The sequence below is a fragment of the Somniosus microcephalus genome, chromosome 10 (genome assembly GCF_052327205.1).
Source record: "Somniosus microcephalus isolate GS21.2 chromosome 10, FLI_Smic_1.0, whole genome shotgun sequence".
NCBI classification, from domain to species: Eukaryota; Metazoa; Chordata; class Chondrichthyes; order Squaliformes; family Somniosidae; genus Somniosus; species Somniosus microcephalus.
In genome coordinates, this window is record NC_140996.1 from 147,462,987 (window position 1) to 147,483,385 (window position 20,399).

Below are 20,399 nucleotides of genomic sequence, written 5' to 3' on the forward strand. Positions count from 1 at the left end.
AAGTGGCAATCTGTGTGTGGAGCCGGAAGATGTAGGAGGGGTTCTAAATGAGTTTTTTGCATCTGTTTTCACTATGGAGAAGGACGATGTAGACATAGAAATAGGGCGGGGGGACTGTGATATGCTCGACCATATTAACATCGAGAGGGAGGAGGTATTGGCGGTTTTAGCTGGCCTAAAAATGGATAAATCCCCAGGCCCGGATGAAATGTATCCCAGGCTGCTGTGTGAGGCAAAGGAAGAGATTGCGGGGGCTCTAACACATATATTCAGGACCTCTCTGGCCACAGGGGATGTGCCAGAGGACTGGAGAACCGCTAATGTAGTACCATTATTCAAGAAGGGAAGTAGGGAAAAACCGGGGAACTACAGGCCAGTGAGCCTAACATCAGTGGTAGGAAAATTATTGGAAAAAATTCTGAGGGACAAAATTTGTCTCCACTTGGAGAGGCAAGGATTAATCAGGGATAGTCAACATGGCTTTGTCAAGGGAAGATCATGTCTGACTAATTTGATTGAATTTTTTGAGGGGGTGACTAGGTGTGTGGATGAGGGTAACGCAGTGGATGTGGTATACATGGATTTCAGTAAGGCCTTCGATAAAGTCCCGCACAGGAGACTGGTCAAGAAGGTAAGAGCCCATGGAATCCAGGGTGCCTTGGCACATTGGATACAAAACTGGCTTAGTGGCAGAAGGCAGAGGGTGATGGTCGAAGGTTGTTTTTGTGACTGGAAGCCTGTGGCCAGTGGGGTACCACAGGGATCGGTGCTGGGTCCCTTGCTGTTTGTGGTCTACATTAATGACTTGGATATGAATGTAAAAGGTATGATCAGTAAGTTCGCGGATGATACAAAAATTGGTAGGGTGGTAAATAGCGAGGAGGGTAGCCTCAGTCTGCAGGACGATATAGATGGGTTGGTCAGATGGGCGGAACAGTGGCAAATGGAATTTAACCCGGAAAAGTGCGAGGTGATGCACTTTGGGGGGACTAACAAGGCAAGGGAATACACAATGAATGGTAAGACCCTAGGCAAGACGGAGGGTCAGAGGGATCTGGGTGTGCAAGTACACAGATCCCTGAAGGCGGCGGAACAGGTGGATAAGGTGGTAAAAAAGGCATATGGGATACTTGCCTTCATTAGCCGAGGCATTGAATATAAGAGCAAGGAGGTTATGATGGAGCTGTATAAAACACTGGTTAGGCCACAGCTGGAATACTGTGTGCAGTTCTGGTCGCCACACTACAGGAAGGATGTGATCGCGTTGGAGAGGGTGCAGAGGAGGTTCACCAGGATGTTACCAGGGCTGGAGCGCTTCAGCTATGAAGAGAGACTGGGCAGATTGGGTTTGTTTTCCTTGGAGCAGAGGAGGCTGAGGGGGCACATGATTGAGGTGTACAAAATTATGAGGGGCATAGATAGGATGGATGCTGAGGAGCTTTTTCCCTTAGTAGAGGGGTCAATAACTAGGGGGCATAGATTCAAGGTAAAGGGCGGGAGGTTTAGAGGGGATTTGAGAAAGAACTTTTTCACCCAGAGGGTGGTTGGAGTCTGAAACTCACTGCCTGAAAGGGTTGTGGAGGCAGGAACCCTCACAACATTTAAGAAGCATTTGGATGAGCACTTGAAATGCCACAGCATACAAGGCTACGGACCAAATGCTGGAATATGGGATTAGATTAGACAGGGCTTGATGGCCGGCGCGGACACGATGGGCCGAAGGGCCTCTATCCGTGCTGTATAACTCTATGACTCTATGACTCTAACGGCCCGACTCCTCTAACATGGCGTGGTTTGGAGCCATTGGAAATCCCACACTTTAAGCTTTAAAATAGGGATTAGGCTAAAAACTGCCTGTTAACTACCTGTTAACAGGCAGTTAATTGGCACTAATCCCTTCCCGCCTCGGGTAGGCGGGTCCCAGTGTGGGGCGGGTACCCGCCTCCTTTGAAACATACATGGAGGCGGGTAGGGGGTGGGATGGTGTCGGGACCCCCGAATTCGGGACTTTAATCCCCCGCATGCCTCCAATCCCGACTCCACGGGTCAATGAAAATCGACCCCATAGTCTACACAGTCTTCAAATATAGTCAAACACATGAGGGGATACATAATTGGCAAGCATTCGTAACTTATTAGGAACATTCTCACCACACTCCTCGAGGAAGTTGCTGAAGGTACAATACCTTAGCAGCTGTAAGTGAATTCGGGTCCAGGTCGAGACTAGCGGGTCTGAGTAGTGTCTCCATGATGGATTGATTACTACGTCCGAGTTCCCTTCTACAGTTTGAATCGTAGCTGTCTGTTCCCAAATCACTCAAAGCGTGGAGTGGGTTGCAGTTGATTAAATTGACATAAGAGAACTACTAGGCACTTGGTCTGAGTATTAAACAAGGCTTTAATCAACTGTTTTTCAACATGGAGATCTAGTTGTGTCTTTCATTAGTTCCTGTTAAAGAATGTCCTGAGCAAGCTGGGCCCATGCCCGAGTATTTATACTCTCCCTGGACAGCGCCACCAGCAGGCCGCCCAGTATTATTTCATAAGCCACATGAATGACAAGATTCATGTCAGTGATCTTCCCAAAAAGACTTCAAATTCTTTTAAAATTAAAATAATTCCTTCAAAGAGTATGAGAGTAGGAAATACTCTTTATTTTGTTCAGGATGTTGCTAATGAGCAAGGGATACTCAGCACTCAAAATGTTTGTATTGATAAATAACTTTCTAAGCTGAGCTTTGTATCATTTGTGAGAGGGTCCAATTTTGGCAGACAACATGACAATTATTATAGCTGAAGATTTTGGAAAGCAGTTAATGAACTAGAATGGCAATAACACTCCTTTAAATCTGTAAAAAAACATTAGTTTGTGTAGAAATGTGGTGGTGTAATTTTGCATTAATAGAAAACTATAATAAAGATTTTTATTCATTTTACAGAGACCATTTTGTAGAAGAACTAATGGATGAAGATGACAAGGACAAGGCAAAGAGGTGAGATTTAGTGTGGCCTTTAACAGAATAAAATGAAAGTAAGCATTGCATTTCAAGCTGTTTTGTTTCAAATTTCCATTGTAGCGTTTGTGTACATGGTTTTTCTTTTCTCCTGTCTTTCCTGGTCATGTGAAGTTATTTTAGAAAATCTAATTGAATGGATGACTAAATCACGGAATATAGTGACAGAATCATGAGCATTTATTATTTAATGCAGTCTCTCCAAAGAAGAAATAGGACTTAAGAATCAATAGAAAAATGCTGGGACATTGAAATGGTTGACCTTAAGTTAATTGTTTGAGATTATTTTTCTGAATTTTTTAATAAGGGAATTAACACTAAACAGGCTGGGGCTCTTTTCTCTAGAAAAGAGAAGACTGAGAAGTGACCTGTTAGAGGTCTTTAAGATTATGAAGGGGTTTGATAGGGTAGACCTGGAGACAATGGGGGCGATTTTCCCACTGGAGGCGAGATGGAAGCGGGTTTCAGTTTGGGTGGGTTTGAAACTCGCCTCCACTGATAGGTTTCAAAATTTTGCGATTTTCCCCATGATTGGCCACTTGATTTCAGAGTTGTGGGATGCCCTTGCTCAATTAGTGTTTTGGGACTGAAACTCGCCTCTGTTGACTGCACTTTTCCAGTCTGATTTTATGACTTATTGCTCCCTTGGCTCATTCCACAGCATTTCTGCATCTCCTGCACCACCTCCAACATCTTTTGAGAAACCACTATGTCCAATTCCAAGGCAAGGGCCTAACCGAGGCTCTCAGATGAGGTGCTGCAAATGTTGTTTGAGGGGGAGACAGCTAGCATGGAGGTGCTCTTCCACTCATCTTGGAGGAAGAGGCCTGCCAAAGAAACCAAGGCTGTGTGGGTACAGCTGGCAAGGGATATAACCTCCAGATCTGTGTGCAGATTGGGAGACTGTTTCTGTGTAGTGATGAAATGCCATCCCTGTTGGAAAGCATTAAAATAATTTGAAGCCAAAATGTTGGCGTTATGCCATCTGTTCTTTCGTCTTAGGCAGCTCCACATTGTGGGCTCCGTCACACTTGTGTTGTCTGTTTGGTAGCCTGAGTGAAAGGAGGCCAGAGAGTCATGTCCATTGTCAATGATGTCCTAGGATGGAGCCAAGGACATGTGCCAACTTGAGCAACCTATGCAAATCTGGCCATGATAAGTTCACCCCTTGCATCCCAGGCAGTCATGTGCTCGCATGCTGCCGTTGCCACTGGTCGATTCACTGGCACCCTGACCTCCTCCTCCTCCTCCTCCTCACGCTGAAATGCTGGAAAAATCATGAGGGCCTCTCAAAATAGGCTCAGAGAGGCCCTTAACAAGCATTTAAGGAAGTTAAATAGCGCAATGGCTAGCTGGAGGAGGGAGCGTTTCCCGACCTCCAAAACCGGCAGCGGCAAAATCCCACGGAGGCGGGTTGGTACCCGACCTCTTTGAATCTAATTTTCCCGCCTCCAAACCCACCTCCTCCGACATCAGAAAATCGCCCCCCTAGTTTCTACTTGTGGGGGAGTCCAAAACTAGAGGTCATAAATATAAGATAGTCACTAATAAATCCAATAAGGAATTCAGGAGAAACTTATTTACTCAGAGAATAGTTATAATGTGGAAAACGTTACCACAGGGAGTGGTTGAGGCAAATAGCATAAGTGCATTTCAAGGGAAGCTAGATAAGCACATGAGTGAGAAAGGACTAGAAGGATATGGTGATAGGGTGAGATAAAGTAAGGTGGGAGGAGGTTTGTGTGAAGTATAAACACCGGCATAGACCTGTTGGGCCAAATGGCCTGTTTCTGTGCTGTAAATTCTATGTATTTTGTAATTCTATGTAATCCGACGCACCACTTCTCTGGGTCAGCTGGCTGATGATACAACATTGATAGTTCCAGCAGGATAGAACAATAAAGATCTCTATGCAATTAATTAGAATTTATGTAAATATTTGCCACAGTTAAATGTGAAAAGAAAAAACAATTAAATGTGAAGCAAATCTCCTTCAATGCTGCCCAACAATGTACCTTAGTCATAACCTCATAATGTCACTAGTGTGACATTTTTCCATTTGCTATACTAGACATAGGTCGCGATTTTACCTTTCGGTGCGAGTTGGGAGCGGGTCATCTGCCTTCTGGGTTCCGATCCCGTCCCCAACGACGCCCAACGCACAAACGTAATTTTACGCCAGTTGGCCTAGTTAAGCCAGCCAATTAAGAGAAAGCCGGTGTCAGATGACGTCAGTTGATGACGTGTCATCTGCCGGTTTTCTTAAAGGGGACACGCATATTTTTTTTTACATGATTTTTCAGTGTTTGACAGCATTGAGGTGCTGCAAACACTGCCAATCACTGTACAAAGGTGAGTCCTTGCACCCAGGCTCTCCAGTGACTATCTCCTTGGGATAAAACAGATGACAGCTGATTACAGAAGCGATTTGTCACTGGTGAGAGAGATTCTCCCAATGAGGTGGGACTACACAAACACTTCAAACCTTGTTATCTACAGGAAAGTCTAAATACATTAAAAATGATTTTCCCAACATTTTCTTACCTCTGAAACTCACCAGTGTACCATGGGATCCTTCACTCAACTTCTGCAGCTATCATCAATGCATAAACCTTACGGTAGACCCACAGAATGCCACACTTACCCTGGCGTGGTGTCCGGACGTCGGGAAGCCCGCAGTCGACATGTCAAAATTGAAAAAAGCCTCTTAACTGTCTGTTAACTAATTGTTAACAGGCAGTTAAGTGCCTATAATCCTCTTCCCGCCACTAGGTGTCGGGTCCCTGCGCAAATCAGGGACCCGACACTTGGGAAGATTGTATGGAGGCGGGTTGACAGCGGGTTCGGGACCCGCTGTCAATCTTTGCAATTTTGCCAGCAGTCCTGCCTCCAAACCCACCCCTGAGTGCCGTCAAAATTCCCCCCATACTGTGGTTTCCCTGAGTGAGATTGCCAATTTGGTGCCAAATTAGGGGCAGCTTTATGGTGTCAACCCAGGCCATTGAAATTTCCTACACTCATTTCCTATTGATTCTGACAGCCAACAGACAGGAGACTTTCATCCATCAGCCACGTCTGCATTTGAACCTAAGCACCAGATAAAATACCACTGCGACACCCTTCTTGTGGATTTTCAACTGAAACTAGTTAAAGGAAAAAGAGTAACTGGAGATAACTAGCTGGTTGTGGAAGAAATGAATAGAGTGGTAATGCATTATAGAATGATAGAAGAGTATGACATTTTCCATTGTTATCAGCTGAATATTTTTTTATTTTTTGTTTCTTAGGCTAGAAAACCTATTGTGCTATTTTATATAAGTTTTGCAAACTTAAAATATAATGGCTCAAAATTTGGACCTATATGAAGTAAAGCAGATACTGGCGTTAGGGGAAGAGACAATCAAAGGTCATGTTGGAGGACTGGAAAGAAGGTTGTCCCTTGTGTGAAGTGCTGATATTTTGTGTTACTTTTGGAATGTGTGGACAAGCAGTTGAAAGAAAAATTGGACGTACAACTCAAAATCAGGATGTACGCTGACTGAAATCTAGACAAGGGGCAATAAGGTGGCAGATGAAGTATAATATGAGGTTTTCTTTCCAGTTTTGAAAAAGGGTCAGACCTGAAACGTCGACTCTAATTTCTCTCCACGGATGTTGCCTGGCCTGCTGAGTTTTTCCAGCATTTTCTGTTGCTATTTATAATATGAGGTTACTCACTTTGGGAGGAAGAATAGAAAAACAGAATATTTTTAAATGGTGAGAAACTATTAAATGTTGGTGTTCAGAGAGATTTAGGTGTCCTCGCACAGGAAACACAGAGAGTTAGCATGCAGGTACAGCAAGCAATTAGGAAGGCAAATGGCTTGTTGGCCTTTATTGCAAGGGGGTTGGAGTATAAGAGTAAGGACGTCTTACTACAGTTGTACAGGGCCTTGGTGAGACCACACCTGGAGTACTGTGCACAGTTTTGTTCTCCTTATCTGCAAAAGAACATACATGCCTTGGAGGCGATGCAACAAAGGTTCACTAGATGGATCCCTGGGATGAGGGTTGTCCTGTGAGGAGAGATTGAGTAGATTGGGCCTATACTCTCTGGAGTTTAGAAGAATGAGAGGTGATCTCATTGAAGCATTTATGGCTGCAATTTCACCTACCAAGGCAGGTCTGGTGCGGCCAGGGTCAGTAGCGTGGTCCCAGCCCGCTGCCTGCTCCATCCCACGAAGTGATTTCATGATGATTGGGCTTGTTAAGCCCGTCCAGTGAGGTTCCTGGCCAATTAAAAGGAAGCGGGTCTGATGGCATCATCAAACGGTTTCTTTAAAGGGGCCATATCCAAATTTACTTTGACAGTTGTGCTGTCAGTTTTCTACAGCATTGAGGTGCTGCAAACACTGACAAGCACTGCAAAAGGTGCATGGCTGCACCCAGGCTCTCCCATGACTCCCTCCATATGCTTATATAGGCATATGCACGCAGGGAGGTTCTTTTCCCTTCCAACGGACGGAAGAGACATCCCCAGGAGACCAACGCAGCCTAGTTGCACATTGCACAGGAGGGCACAAGCAGGGATGTCGTTAGGAGGACCAGGCTGCAGTGGCGCAAATCTTTCAATGATCTCAGTAGATCACGAAACGTTACTGCAAAGCCACGCTTAACCTCATCCTGCTGTGCCACTCATCACATCCCGATCACTCTACCTTCCCTATCCTACTCTTGCACATCCTTACTCACACCAACTTACGGCGGCGATTTTTCCAGCCCTGGGGAGGCGGGTATGGAGGCGGGACTGCCGGGAAAATGGTAGAATTTGGGGGCAGGTGCCCAACCCCCCACCCGCAATGGTGATGAGTGTGAAAGGAATGGCTTGGGGCATTGTAGGGATGCTTTATGGTGTTGGTGTGGGGTGGTGCCAACCTGGCACATCATGTGGCAGCCAGAGTGTGCAGCATCAAGTGAAGTAAATCTGGCCATGGTGAGGCCATCCATGGTGTCCCGGGCAGCAATGTGGTCGGGTGCTGATGCCCTGTGTCCTGTGCAAAATCAGTTGATTGCGGAGAAGGTTGGTATTGATGTTGGTGCTGCTGGTGTGCCTGGTGTTGCTGGTGTTGGGACTGATCGTGGTGGGATTCTGAAGACAGGTTGAGATTTTTTCAAGGCCACCGATGCTGATGGAATAGATGGCAGGTGAAGTTGAGATGACGAAAGCGATCTGTCAATGGTGAGAGAGGTTGTTCCAATGAGGTGACACTGGATAGAGAGTTTGCTCCAAACACTTGCAAGCTGCATAAAGCTCAATCTGTCTTCCAAATGCAGTAAGCAACAGCTTCTAACCTTGGAAAGTGAAGACCTATGGGAGCTTTTATAGACCATTTGCAGCTGTGAAGTTAGTAAATCATCCCATGCTGACATAACACCCAACCTCCTTACCTGACGTGATCTCCGAGCAGCGGGGAAGCCATTGGCGAACTCTAAAAATCTAAAGGTAAGCTTAAAATAGTATTTAATTGCCTCTCAACAATCCAGCTAATGATCTAAATTGCCTGTTCCGCTGCTTGGTGTCAGGTCTGTTCAGCACTGACAGACCCGACACCTGGGAGACTAGCGTGGAGGTGGGTTGATAGCGAGGTCCCGACCCGCTGTCAATCATTTCAAATTTCACAGCTGACCCGCCTCCAATCCCATCCTCTCAGCGCCGGTAAAATTCCGGCCTAAGATTCTGAGGGGGATTGACAAGGTACATGCTGAGAGATCGTTTCCCCTTGCTGGAGAGTCTAGAACTAGGGGGCATAGTCTCAGGATAAGGGGTCGGCCATTTAAGACAGAGATAAGGGGCAATTTCTTCACTCAGAGAGTGTGAATCTTTGGAATTCTCTACCCCAGAGGGCTGTGGATGCTGAGTCGTTGAGTATATTCAAGGCTGAGATTGATAGATTTTTGGACTCTAGGGGATCAGGCGGGAAAGTGGAGTTGAGGTCGAAGATCAGCCATGATCTTATTGAATGGCAGAGCAGGCTCGAGGGGCCGTGTGCCCTACTCCTGCTCCTAATTCTTATGTTCTTATGTATAAATCAGAATGGACTAGGGAGGGGGAAGAGATTTTGAAGGAGGGGGAAGAGATTTTGAGGGAGGGGGAAGAGATTTTGGGGGTGGGCAAATATGGTTCTGTGGATGCTGCTACAGTACTTTTGAGAAAGCAAATGTTCCTTCATGTTAAAAGCAGTTGTGTAATAACTACAGTGTAGGTTCACTGCAGCATTATATTTTATGAAATGTCTCAGGTTGATACTAAAATTGCATAATCTGCTGGTAGCTGTTTTAAGTTGATGGGAGCAGGCTGTATGCTTGAATATGATCTCTGTGAGTAGGTCCATGGCATAGATGGTGGTGGAGTTTCCTTGTACAGTAAACTCTTGTTTAAACGGCACTTTATCATCCGGAATACTTTAATAATCGGCAAAATAGATATATCTCAATACAAAACAACACCTCAATAACCGGTAATCTTGCCGATTCTACCATACATTTAACGGAACATTCTGTAGGTGAGTACCCAATTATACAGTACATTTCTTGATTTTTTATTTTTGTTTGTGTTAAAAATTGCCTTGGTAGGTATACCTCTCTGTTATCCAGAATGTTTCATCAACTGGCACCATCCTGGTCCCATAGGTGCCGGATAAGAAAGAGTTTACTGTATTTCAAGCTTGGGTTAGCAACCTCGCATGAGCAAGATTTAGAATCTCTGGTCTAAAAATTGGAGTAGGCCCGAAAACTGGCACAGGGATCGCAATGCGCGATCGGCCCGCGCCCGTTAAAAGCAGTGCAGTCAGCACGCGACTTTCCTGCTGCCTGCTAATTAACATGATTGATTCGTGCAGCCCAGCGATGAGAGCACTGCTGAGTGGTTGAGCGTTCAGCAGGGGGCCCAAGTTCATGGGAGGTTAGCTCTATTTTTCCAATTGCATAAGTAATTTGGTTCTTAATGTTCTATCTGAAGAGTTAGCTACTCCTACATCCTAATATGCATTACCATTAGTTCATCTATCTCAAATATCCCTGGCAACTGGTGCTGTCCCATTCAAGTGAAAAGCAGCAAATATTGTATTTATCTACAAAGAGGCTTTTTTTTCCTCCTTTGCTGATGATACTATTAGAGACTGGTTAACTCCCCTTCTGAAAAGTAGATCACAACAGGTAGAATTAGACAGTAGAGGACAGTTAAAAAGAAAGACTTGCATTTATATAGCGCCTTTCACACCCTCAAGACGTCCAAAAGCACTTTACAGCCAATGAAGTACTTTTTGAAGTGTAGTCACTGTTGTAATTTAGGAAACGCAGCAGCAATTTGCGCACAGCAAGCTCCCACATACAGCAATGTGATAATGACCAGATAATCTGCTTTAGTGATGTTGACTGAGAGGTAAATATTGGCCAGGACACTGGGGATAACTCCCCTGCTCTTCTTCAAAATAGTACCATGCGATCTTTTACGTCCACCTGAGGGAGCAGACGGGACCTCGGTTTAACATCTCATCCAAGGGACAGCACCACCGACAGTGCAGCACTCCCTCAGCACTGCACTGGAGTGTCAGCCTAGATTTTTGTGCTCAAGTCTCTGACCCAGAAGCGAGAGTGCTACCAACTGAGCCACGGCTGACATACAAGTTGGTTTGTTATCTTGAGCATTAAACTTACCAAGCCATTAAAGACAAATTCCTTGAAAGACATAACTCATATTGTGTTATTATAGGGTAGAGTGAAAGAGCAGTGAAATCTGATTATAGATAGCTCTGACATGGAGGAAGCACCAACATAGGCACAATGAGCCACGTGGCTTCCTTTAGTGCCAACATTTCTATGATTCTTTGTTCCTACCTACTTCTACTGTCAAGTTCTCTTCAGGTAAGAAGTTCTCTTCACTGCACATCATTCAGCTCCTTCACTTGATGATGTGCACTGGGGAAAGCAGTTCATGAAGATCGCCAGTAAACAGGAGTCCTCAGTAACTATCCACCCTACTTGTTATTGTTGGCAAATACAGTATTCCACAAAGTATCTATCTGCCCAGTCATGGAATATTGTAACTCTGCTGAGTAGGTTGCCAAGAAAATCTAATTTTTGCTCCTGGTCAAGTGGATTTGATTGGAGTGCCTTATTTCGTGCCAAAATCCAGGAAGATTCTACAATATCTTGAGAAGGACATCAATATATTCTTGTTCTTAAGCTACTCCTCCATGATTATGTCAGGAACACAAGACCTGGTACAGCTGCTCCTCTGTATTGAGAATGTGTGTATGAATGCCAGAGGTGATGTTTCACATTCACTTTTCCTGTCAGTGGAACTCTTTCCATGTCAGTGCTATTCCTTGTAAGCAGAAGCTCAAATGCAAAATTATCCAACATTTATTGAACTAGGCTTGTGGCTTAATTGGTAGCACACTCGCCTCTGAGTCAGAAGGTTGTGGGTTCAAAGTCCCACTCCAGGGACTTGAGCACATAAAGCTAGGCTGCCACTCCAGTGCAGTGCTGAGGGAGCGCTGCACTGTCGGAGGTGCCGTCTTTCGGATGAGACATTAAACCAAGGTGGACATAAAAGATCCCATGGCACTGTTTCGAAGAAGAGCAGGGGAGTTATCCCTGGTGTCCTGGCCAATATTTATCCCTCAACATCACTAAAGAAACAGATTATCTGGTCATTATCACATTGCTGTTTGTGGGAGTTTGCTGTGTGCAAATTGGCTGCCGCGTTTCCCACATTACAACAATGACTACCCTTCAAAAGTACTCCATTGGCTGTAAAGCGCTTTGAGACGTCTGGTGGTTGTGAAAGGCACTATATAAATGCAAGTCTTTCTTTTCTTTGTCAAAGCATACATTAGGAAATGAGAAATTGCTAATTTGCCAGTTTGTATCCTGGAACCTCCAAAACCTTATGTGTCCCAGCAATTACCTAGGTCAAATTAGTGAGACTTCTGCCCTCATTGAAATCATCTCCATCTTCTCTCTGTTATGCAGCCCAATAATTAAAAAATGATAATTTCTGCCATAAACAATTGTGTGCTCACACACCCATTTGGGAATACTGATCGGATCCAGGAAGTGAGCAGTTCCTAAGAATGTACAATACATTTTTAATGCCAGGCTCTGCAGGTTTACTGTTTTTTCAGCCACATATATAACATTGTACAAATATGAAGTTTGTTAGGAGAGCAGGTAAAGCCTATATAAATCTTTAGAATAGCTCATATTTTCCTGTATGGGCTGATATTGAAAGATAAATTCAGTGATTACACGTCAGTGGGGACCTGCACTCGATGGAAGGGAGTGCAGACCAAAGATAGGGCTCCGTCACTGTAGCACTGATTCTCCAGCCCACACTCCTTTTGAGCACAGCTCTCTAGTGGCAGTGTGCAATCACTGAATTTACCCTCAATTATTTTGATCATCTTTGAATAGCAAATTTTATTCACATTTTTTATATCTATATAAGAACATTTTTTGACTTTGGTGGAAGAAAGTAATAAGATAATCCTGTAACTAGGCATAATTGTTGTAGCGTATTGCCTGTATTCCTCTTGTTCTGATGTTTCATTTGAGCAGGCTTAGCCTGACGCCTACTTTGATACAGAATTCTTTGTTAGTTGAATAATAACTTAAGTATTCCAGGAGTATTCCATCGATGGTGGGACTTCAGTATAGACCAGAATAAAATAGAGAGCACAGGGTTAAAAAGGTCTACACAGCTAATAAGAATAAAATATGATGTGGGTCACATTGCATTTCATTGTGCCTGTTTCCCAGGTTGAAAACTGGAGCAAATAGGTTCAATTTAAGGGGCAACCTCCTGCACTTCAACAGCATCAGAAACACGTTCAACGCCATATTGGTTCAGATGCTGTAGAGGTGTCCCTGGAAGCCACATAAAACAGGCATTAGACCTATTTGAATATGCTAACATTTTTTAGGACCCAGACTGCAAATTGATTTATCCTGACCACAGCAGGCGTGGGGCCTACTGCGTCCAGGATTAACACATTTAAATGCGGCATGACTAGTGGTCCTTAAAGATAGTTCATATTGGGAATCTGTTTGCAAGATGGATGGGATGCTCTCCTCTGTAGGCTAGATGTAACAAAATCATAAATGTATTTATAAAGAATACATTTCTGATTTTGCTACAGTTAGCATACAAAACAAATCATTGCCTATGGAAAAAGCAATGCATGATCATTATACTGATGGTACAGGAGGCTCAAGAATTTATAGTTGCTGCTGTGCGATCAGGCTTGAAGCTGAGCCCTAGTCTGATTGGTAAAAGCTATTTGATTGACTTTCTATCAGCCACTGGGAGCAGATATCCTGCGGTCACAGGTGAAATCAAAGTTTTAAAAGATTTGTGAGAGCAGGGACTGGTTCTGCTTACATCCGTAACGTTTTATTCATATAGCTCGTTTCCTGTTTGATGTCAGATTATATTATTATATTTTAATTTAGGGCTTCACGTAACAAGTCTGAGAAAAAGAGACGCGATCAGTTCAACGTCCTCATCAAAGAGCTCAGTGTCATGCTTCCGGGCAGTATGCGTAAGCTGGACAAATCTACAGTATTGCAGAAGACAATCGACTTTTTACAAAAACACAATGGTAAGAAAAAACTGATCCAACCCAAAAGGCGAGGTTAAAATTTAACTCAATTTAAAAGCTTTTGAAGTCACCCCTCTTCCCATCTTCTTTTGGCTAAGTGGGTAAAAGCACCATGTGCGTGGTACTCAGTCATGCTACCTAGAAGAAGTCCAGGTGCAATGCCTGTTCTGTTTTGTATATATTTTAAAAGTCATTTTCAGTCATTTAAAATCAGGTTACTCACAGCTGGTGGATTAACACTGTGATTTAAAATGTTTATTTTTTGTGATAAACCCATTTTCAGCTTTATTAATCAAAATGTATCAAGTTACCACCCTTCATTTTAGAAAACACTGCTCTATTGCGCTGGTTGATGGCAGATTTTGCATTTGCCAATATGCAAATGAGTTTAAGTGGAATCTTGGTAAAAAAAACACTTTTCAAAACGGGTGCAATTTTGGGCGCATTTTGTGCCGGAGTCACTGATTGCACTCAAAGCGGAAACTCTACCCCATTGTGTTTATCAATCCCTACATATAGGGCCGGATTTTCCGATCGGAGGTTTCCAGCGTGCGGATGCCTCCGATCGGGAAAAATTTACGCACTTACCTGCTAGCACCGTAGGTCCCGAGACTTCCGATCCTGGGCCTCTCCTGGTGCGTGCGCACAGAGGCCCAGGTATCACAGGGGCGCAGGCGATTCGCAAGCGTCCCTGGGATCACGTGGGCCATGGGGAACCAATCAAAGAAGGGAATCCCCCTGCACACTTTTGACAGGTCTCTACGCACAGATCTGTCAAAAGTATGAATGGGGATCACTTAAAAAACAGTTAAACATTAAATAAAATTTTTTTAAATCACGTATTTAAAATTAGTTAAAATTACATTAAGTTAAATATTTTAAACAAAAATTTTATTTTTTGAAAAAAATAATTGAAGTTTTTTACGGGGCTAAACATAAACTTACCTTTTTTAAAAGTATTTTTAAATTATAAATGAGTGGAAAAAAAAATTTAAATTATTTTTTTAAACTATTATGCTGGTAAAAGCAGGCCTTACGCTTTTACCAGGCGTAAGATTTTTTAAGATTTTCAGCGGGCAGAGGTTGTGCAGAAAGCAGAACTCTCTGCCCGCAGAGGCCCTTCTCCCGGGCAGGCGGAGGATCTGTCCTGGACAGATCGGAAGTGCCGGGTTTTAGCGCATGCGCTTCACCTACCTGAAACCGGCACTTGCGAGGCCCCTGCGGGAGCATGCACACCTCATACCCACCCGTGGGGGTCGGAATATCCGGCCCATTGTCATTCTGCTTTTACAATGATTTTTAAATATTCACATAAAACTTCTGCATCTAAATTGAGCAGGTTAGTTAACTCTTTTAAAGGGTTACTATGAATAATTTATGTGGGAAGGGTATCATGAAACATTTTTGGATTTCAGTTACAACTCAAGTATGTTGGTGCCTTTTATACTGTGAATGCTATAGTTCAATAGACCAAACAAGAAATGGTCAGCTGGTTATATAACTGACTGAATGTGAAGAACCATTAACTAGTAGTGTGATGCAACAAATATTTTACTTCTGTATAGGATACAATTATTTTATAAAGACTGTTTTTGTTATTGTTGGTGTGTGTGTGGCAATAATAAAGTAGATGTTTACTTTTTTTTAAAAGGATAGTCTAAAAGGGATACTTAAATAAAGGTCTGTTCTCTTTAGCTGTCGTATTACAACACTGAGTTCATGCTTATTGTGAGGATATGATTGATTGATTTTTAAAAAGCTGTTTATGCTACATGATATTTTATTATAATAGATGTTTAAAATGTTAATATGGAAATAATACACTGGGCCAGTGTTAATGCAACTGTTACAGTAAAATACTAAAGTTGACCATATTGCTTTTTAGAAACTTCAGCACAGACAGAGACAAGTATTATCCAGCATAATTGGAAGCCTTCATTTCTGAGCAATGAGGAATTTACACAACTGATGTTAGAGGTGACTAATGAAAATGTACTTAAAGAATAGCATCCAGTTAACTTCCTTCATATGTTTTAATCTAACATTTGATTGAATTATTTAAGGGTGCATTTAACTACAAATTTAGCATTAGTGTGAAACATGCTCTGCTTTGCACGGATGAAAGTCAGGTGTTAAGGCAAGAGCTGGTTCCCAAGATTCCCCATCTGCTTTTTTCTGTTTAGGCTGCATTCACACTACAACTGCAATATCCCACCACTCAGTGGGGTGGTGCATGTTTGTGCTCCAATGCACTGTGCCACCATTAAAAAGAATCTGTCAAGAATAGAATGCATTGTGCATTTGATTTGGAATAAAGGTATCAGTTTACAACATGTCAAATTGTGCAACAATACATAATATAAATTATTTTTATACAAGTTGAAAATCATTGTGTTTAATGTGCTTTTTTTTGAAAAGTTGTTGCCAATAAGCAATCTCTAATTTTTTTTAAATTCCGATAGAGAAAAATCATTGTAGTTCTCAAAAGGTATTTCTACACAATCAGTTTTGTTGGAAAACACTGACTGCTAGTGTTTTTTTCCCCAATCTCTGTAGGCATTAGATGGCTTCATCATAGCTCTAACAAAAGATGGAAATATCATTTATGTTTCTGATAGCATCACACCTCTACTTGGGCATTTACCTGTGAGTAAAGTAATATTATAATTACATTTTCTGTTGAACACAAATAAATTTGTTACTGCTGTAAGAGTCACTGCCACTAATTCAAAAATCAAAAAAAACTTTACAGTTTTGGAGCTCCATTTTAAAAATACACCAGATTAACAATTTAAGGGAGAAAAAAATCTGAGAATATCTCATTTTTGTGGGGATTTAGATTTCAGATGTAGAAATGTATACAGCAATGTGTGTTTTAATTGACTAGACTGACCAAACTTTAAAAGTAGTTTAGTTTATCAAGAACCCCTTAGTAGTTTTCAGAATATGCATGCATTTTCTATCATTTAGCACATAACAATATCATTTTCTATTAATAAGCATTACAAAATGAAACACAATCATAGCCATTGTACTAAATTCACAATGCGCCTTTTTAAAAAGATTTGGGAAAGAAATGCTGCTATTCTCAGTTTTTTTTGTAAATTCATTTGAAGTTTGTGTGTTGCTTTTAAAATTGAACATAGCAGTAAGAATTTTTTTACTTATCAGATTCCATACATAGGATTGTAGGAATGGCTAGATTCCTAACTAAAGGACTGAGGTCGAGTCAGTCTATCAAACAAATGATGTTTAATACTATTTAACAGAGTTTAACATGCAAGTGCAGGAGAACTAAATAACAGGTCTGTACTCTTCGCTGGCTCCACGAGGACTGGCTCGGGCAGCTCCCTAGCCTGACATCATGACGTCATCACATTTTCCTGCCGCTGGAGGATCACGTGACCAATGTGATGACATCGCATTTGGTCTCATTCTTAAAGGGACCGCGCTATGTACATGCAATAATATGAACAAAGATACAGATTCAGTCTGTAGCTAACAATTTGTTAAAGATAATTATGTACATTAGATCAGAGTCCCTTGGTGGCTCTGCCACATGCGCCCCCCCAGAATTGTCTTTAACAGCAAAAGTCAATCGACTAGGAGGTCTGACAAGCCTGTCAGAGCGACTCCTGTATCCCTGGAGTGGAAGTTGTTGCACGGCGGGCGGGCTGGCGGGTGGAAGCAGTCGGTCTGGCGTGGATGCTGCGGGCGGTCGACCACGTCGTGGTGGCTGTGCGGTCTCGACTGGACGGTCGAGGTCCAGGTGTGCCGGTTTGAGACGATCAATGGAAATGTGGTCGGGTTTACCACCGATGTCTACAGAGAAACTCTTGTCGCCTGCCTCCAGTACACGAAAAGGGCCCGTGTAAGGGGCCTTGAGCGGATCCTTATGGGCGTCATGTCAGATGAATACAAATTCCACATTCTTTAGCTCTGCTGGTACGTGTGAAGATGGAAGGCCGTGATGTGATGTTGGGATAGGGGCAAAAGCTTTGGCCGTTTCCCGGTGGCTCCTGAGCTGGTCGGCTGCGGACCACGGCTCGGTTGGAAGCGGTAGGAAATCTCCTGGTACACGGAGTGGCTGGCCGTACACGAGCTCCGCGGAAGACGATTGCAGATCCTCTTTGGGCACCGTGCGAAAACCTAGCATGCCCCACAGAAGCTTATCCACCCATCTGGCGCCCTGGAGGCTGGCCCTCAGCGATGCCTTTAACGATCTGTGGAAGCGCTCGCACAAACCGTTTGCCTGTGGGTGATAGGCCATGGTGCGGTGAAACTTGGTGCCAAGACCCTGGGCCACAGCGTTCCAGAGCTCGGAAAAAAACTGTGGACCGCAGTCCGAAGAAATGTCCGCCGGAACGCCGAAACGTGCGACCCACGAGGAGATGAACGCCCTGGCGACATCAGCGGAAGTAGTAGATGCCAAAGGAACCGCCTCTGGCCATCTAGTAGTGCGGTCAACCATGGTGAGGATGTGTGTGAACCCCTGTGACGGTGGAAGCGGCCCAACGAGGTCCACGTTGACATGTTCGAATCAACGTTCTGGTACTGCAAAAGTGGCCAAGGGAGCCTTGACGTGACTTTGCACCGTAGACTTTTGACAGACAACGCAGGTGTTAGCCCAGTCGCGGATATCCTTACGCATTCCTCTCCAGACGAATTTAGACAGCATTAATTTTTGAGAGGCCTTCACGCCGGGATGCGAAAGCCCGTGTATGGCGTCAAAAACTTTGCGGCGCCAGGCAACCGGAACGATCGGACGGGGATCTCCCATGGAGACGTCACAGAGTAACGAGGTGCCTGCTGCGTGGAATTGCACATCGGCCGGTTGGAGGCTAGATGTGTCGGTGCGGTACGCTTGTGTTTCAGGATCGGATGCTTGTTCAGTAGCCATGAGGGCGTAGTCGATGTCCAGCTGGACCGCTTGTACGGTCGCGCGAGAGAGGCAATCAGCTACCAAGTTGTCCTTGCCGGCTACGTGTTGGATGTCTGTCGTAAATTCTGAAATGAAAGTTAAGTGTCGCTGTTGTCGGGCCGACCACGGTTCGGCGGTCTTGGCCATGGCGAAGGTCAGTGGTTTGTGATCCACAAACGCGGTGAAGAGACGTCCCTCTAACAGAAAACGGAAATGGCGGATAGCCAGAAACAGTGCCAGCAACTCCTGTATTTGCGTTCGTTGCGCTGTAGCTGACGGCTGAAAAACGCCAGTGGTTGCCACGTCCCGTTGACCCACTGTTCCTGTATGGTGCCTATGGCGTAGTCGGAAGCGTCGGTGGTAAGGGCGATGGTGGCACCTGACAGTGGGTGCGCCAACATAGTCGCATTGGCTAGAGCAATTTTTGTGTTGTCGAAGGCGTTGTCCATTTCGACCATCCAGGCTATTGCATCCTTTCCAGACTTGCCTTTGAGGGCCTTGTAGAGGGGCTGCATGAGCTGTGCTGCCTTAGGTACAAAGCGGTGGTAGAAATTTACCATACCAAGGAATTCCTGAAGAGCCTTGATGGACTGCGGCCGTGGGAATGCCGTAATTGCTTCTACCTTTGACTGCAGCGGAATTGCGCCTTCAGAAGTAATGCGGTGGCCCAAAAATCAATTTGCTGTAGGCCAAACTGACACTTGGCCGGGTTGATAATCAGGCCATGTTGGCTGAGGCGGCGAAAAAGGGTGCGTAAATGGCAGATGTGTTCCTCTTTGGTAGAGCTGGCAATAAAGATATCGTCGAGATAGACAAATAGCAACTTAAGGTCCCGCAGCACCGAGCCCATTCTTATGTTCATTAATAAATAGACATTCTTATTATGAACACAGCTAGCTTTTGCTAGACACTTTTATTGAGCACATGTGGACTAGGTACAGTATCTGTAAAGGCTTCCATCTTGACTGCTGCCTTGTGGGTAGCCTAGTGCCTCATGGGTAATGTAGTCTTAATATACATACAGCTGGGTAGTGTAGTCTTAATATACATACAGCTATATACAGCTCTACACAGCTCTACGGCTCCACCTAGTGTCCACTATAGAATGACATGTTATTGATCATTACATCCCCCTTTGAGGTTTAACAAAATCAATATCAATCAGCTTTCAAGAAAACAATAAAGATAATATCAGTAACACTTTTGTTAGTGCTAGAACATAAGAACATAAGAAATAGGAGCAGGAGTAGGCCAATCGGCCCCTCGAGCCGGCTCCGCCATTCAATAAGATCATGGCTGATCTGATCCTAACTGCCAATCTACTATCACAGAACCATCTCCTGAATCTAACAGAATTAGACACACGAAATAGGAGCAGGATCAGGCTACACGGCCCCTGGGCCCGCTCCGCTACCCACAGGGCCATGACCTATCCGAACCTAGACTCATGTCCAAATTCCTGCCCACTTCCCGTAACCCTTAATTCCCTTTACTTCTAGGAAACTGTCTATTTCTGTTTTAAATTTATGTAATGATGTAGCTTCTACAGATTTTTGGGGCAGCATATTCCATGGACCTACCACCCTCTGAGTGAAGTAGTTCCTCCTCATCTCAGTTTTGAAAGAGCAGCCCCTTATTCTAAGACTATGCCCCCTAGTTCTAGTTTCACCCATCATCGGGAACATCCTCCCCGCATCCACCCGATCCAACCCCTTCACAATCTTATATGTTTCAATAAGATCGCCTCTCATTCTTCTGAACTCCAATGAGTAGAGTCCCAATCTACTCAACCTCTCCTCATATGTCCATCCCCTCATCCCC

At 43.9% G+C, this 20,399-nt stretch overlaps 1 protein-coding gene across 1 annotated transcript in view; it reads left to right on the top strand.

Moving 5' to 3' along the window:
- Positions 1-20,399, top strand: part of LOC147111741 (neuronal PAS domain-containing protein 2-like) — a 214,086-nt gene that overhangs the window by 82,458 nt on the left and 111,229 nt on the right. The window contains exons 2-5 of the mRNA XM_085998936.1: positions 2,940-2,993; positions 13,509-13,657; positions 15,543-15,634; positions 16,214-16,303. Coding sequence (XP_085855062.1) covers positions 2,940-2,993; positions 13,509-13,657; positions 15,543-15,634; positions 16,214-16,303 — 385 coding nt within the window. The remainder of the gene's footprint in view (positions 1-2,939; positions 2,994-13,508; positions 13,658-15,542; positions 15,635-16,213; positions 16,304-20,399) is intronic.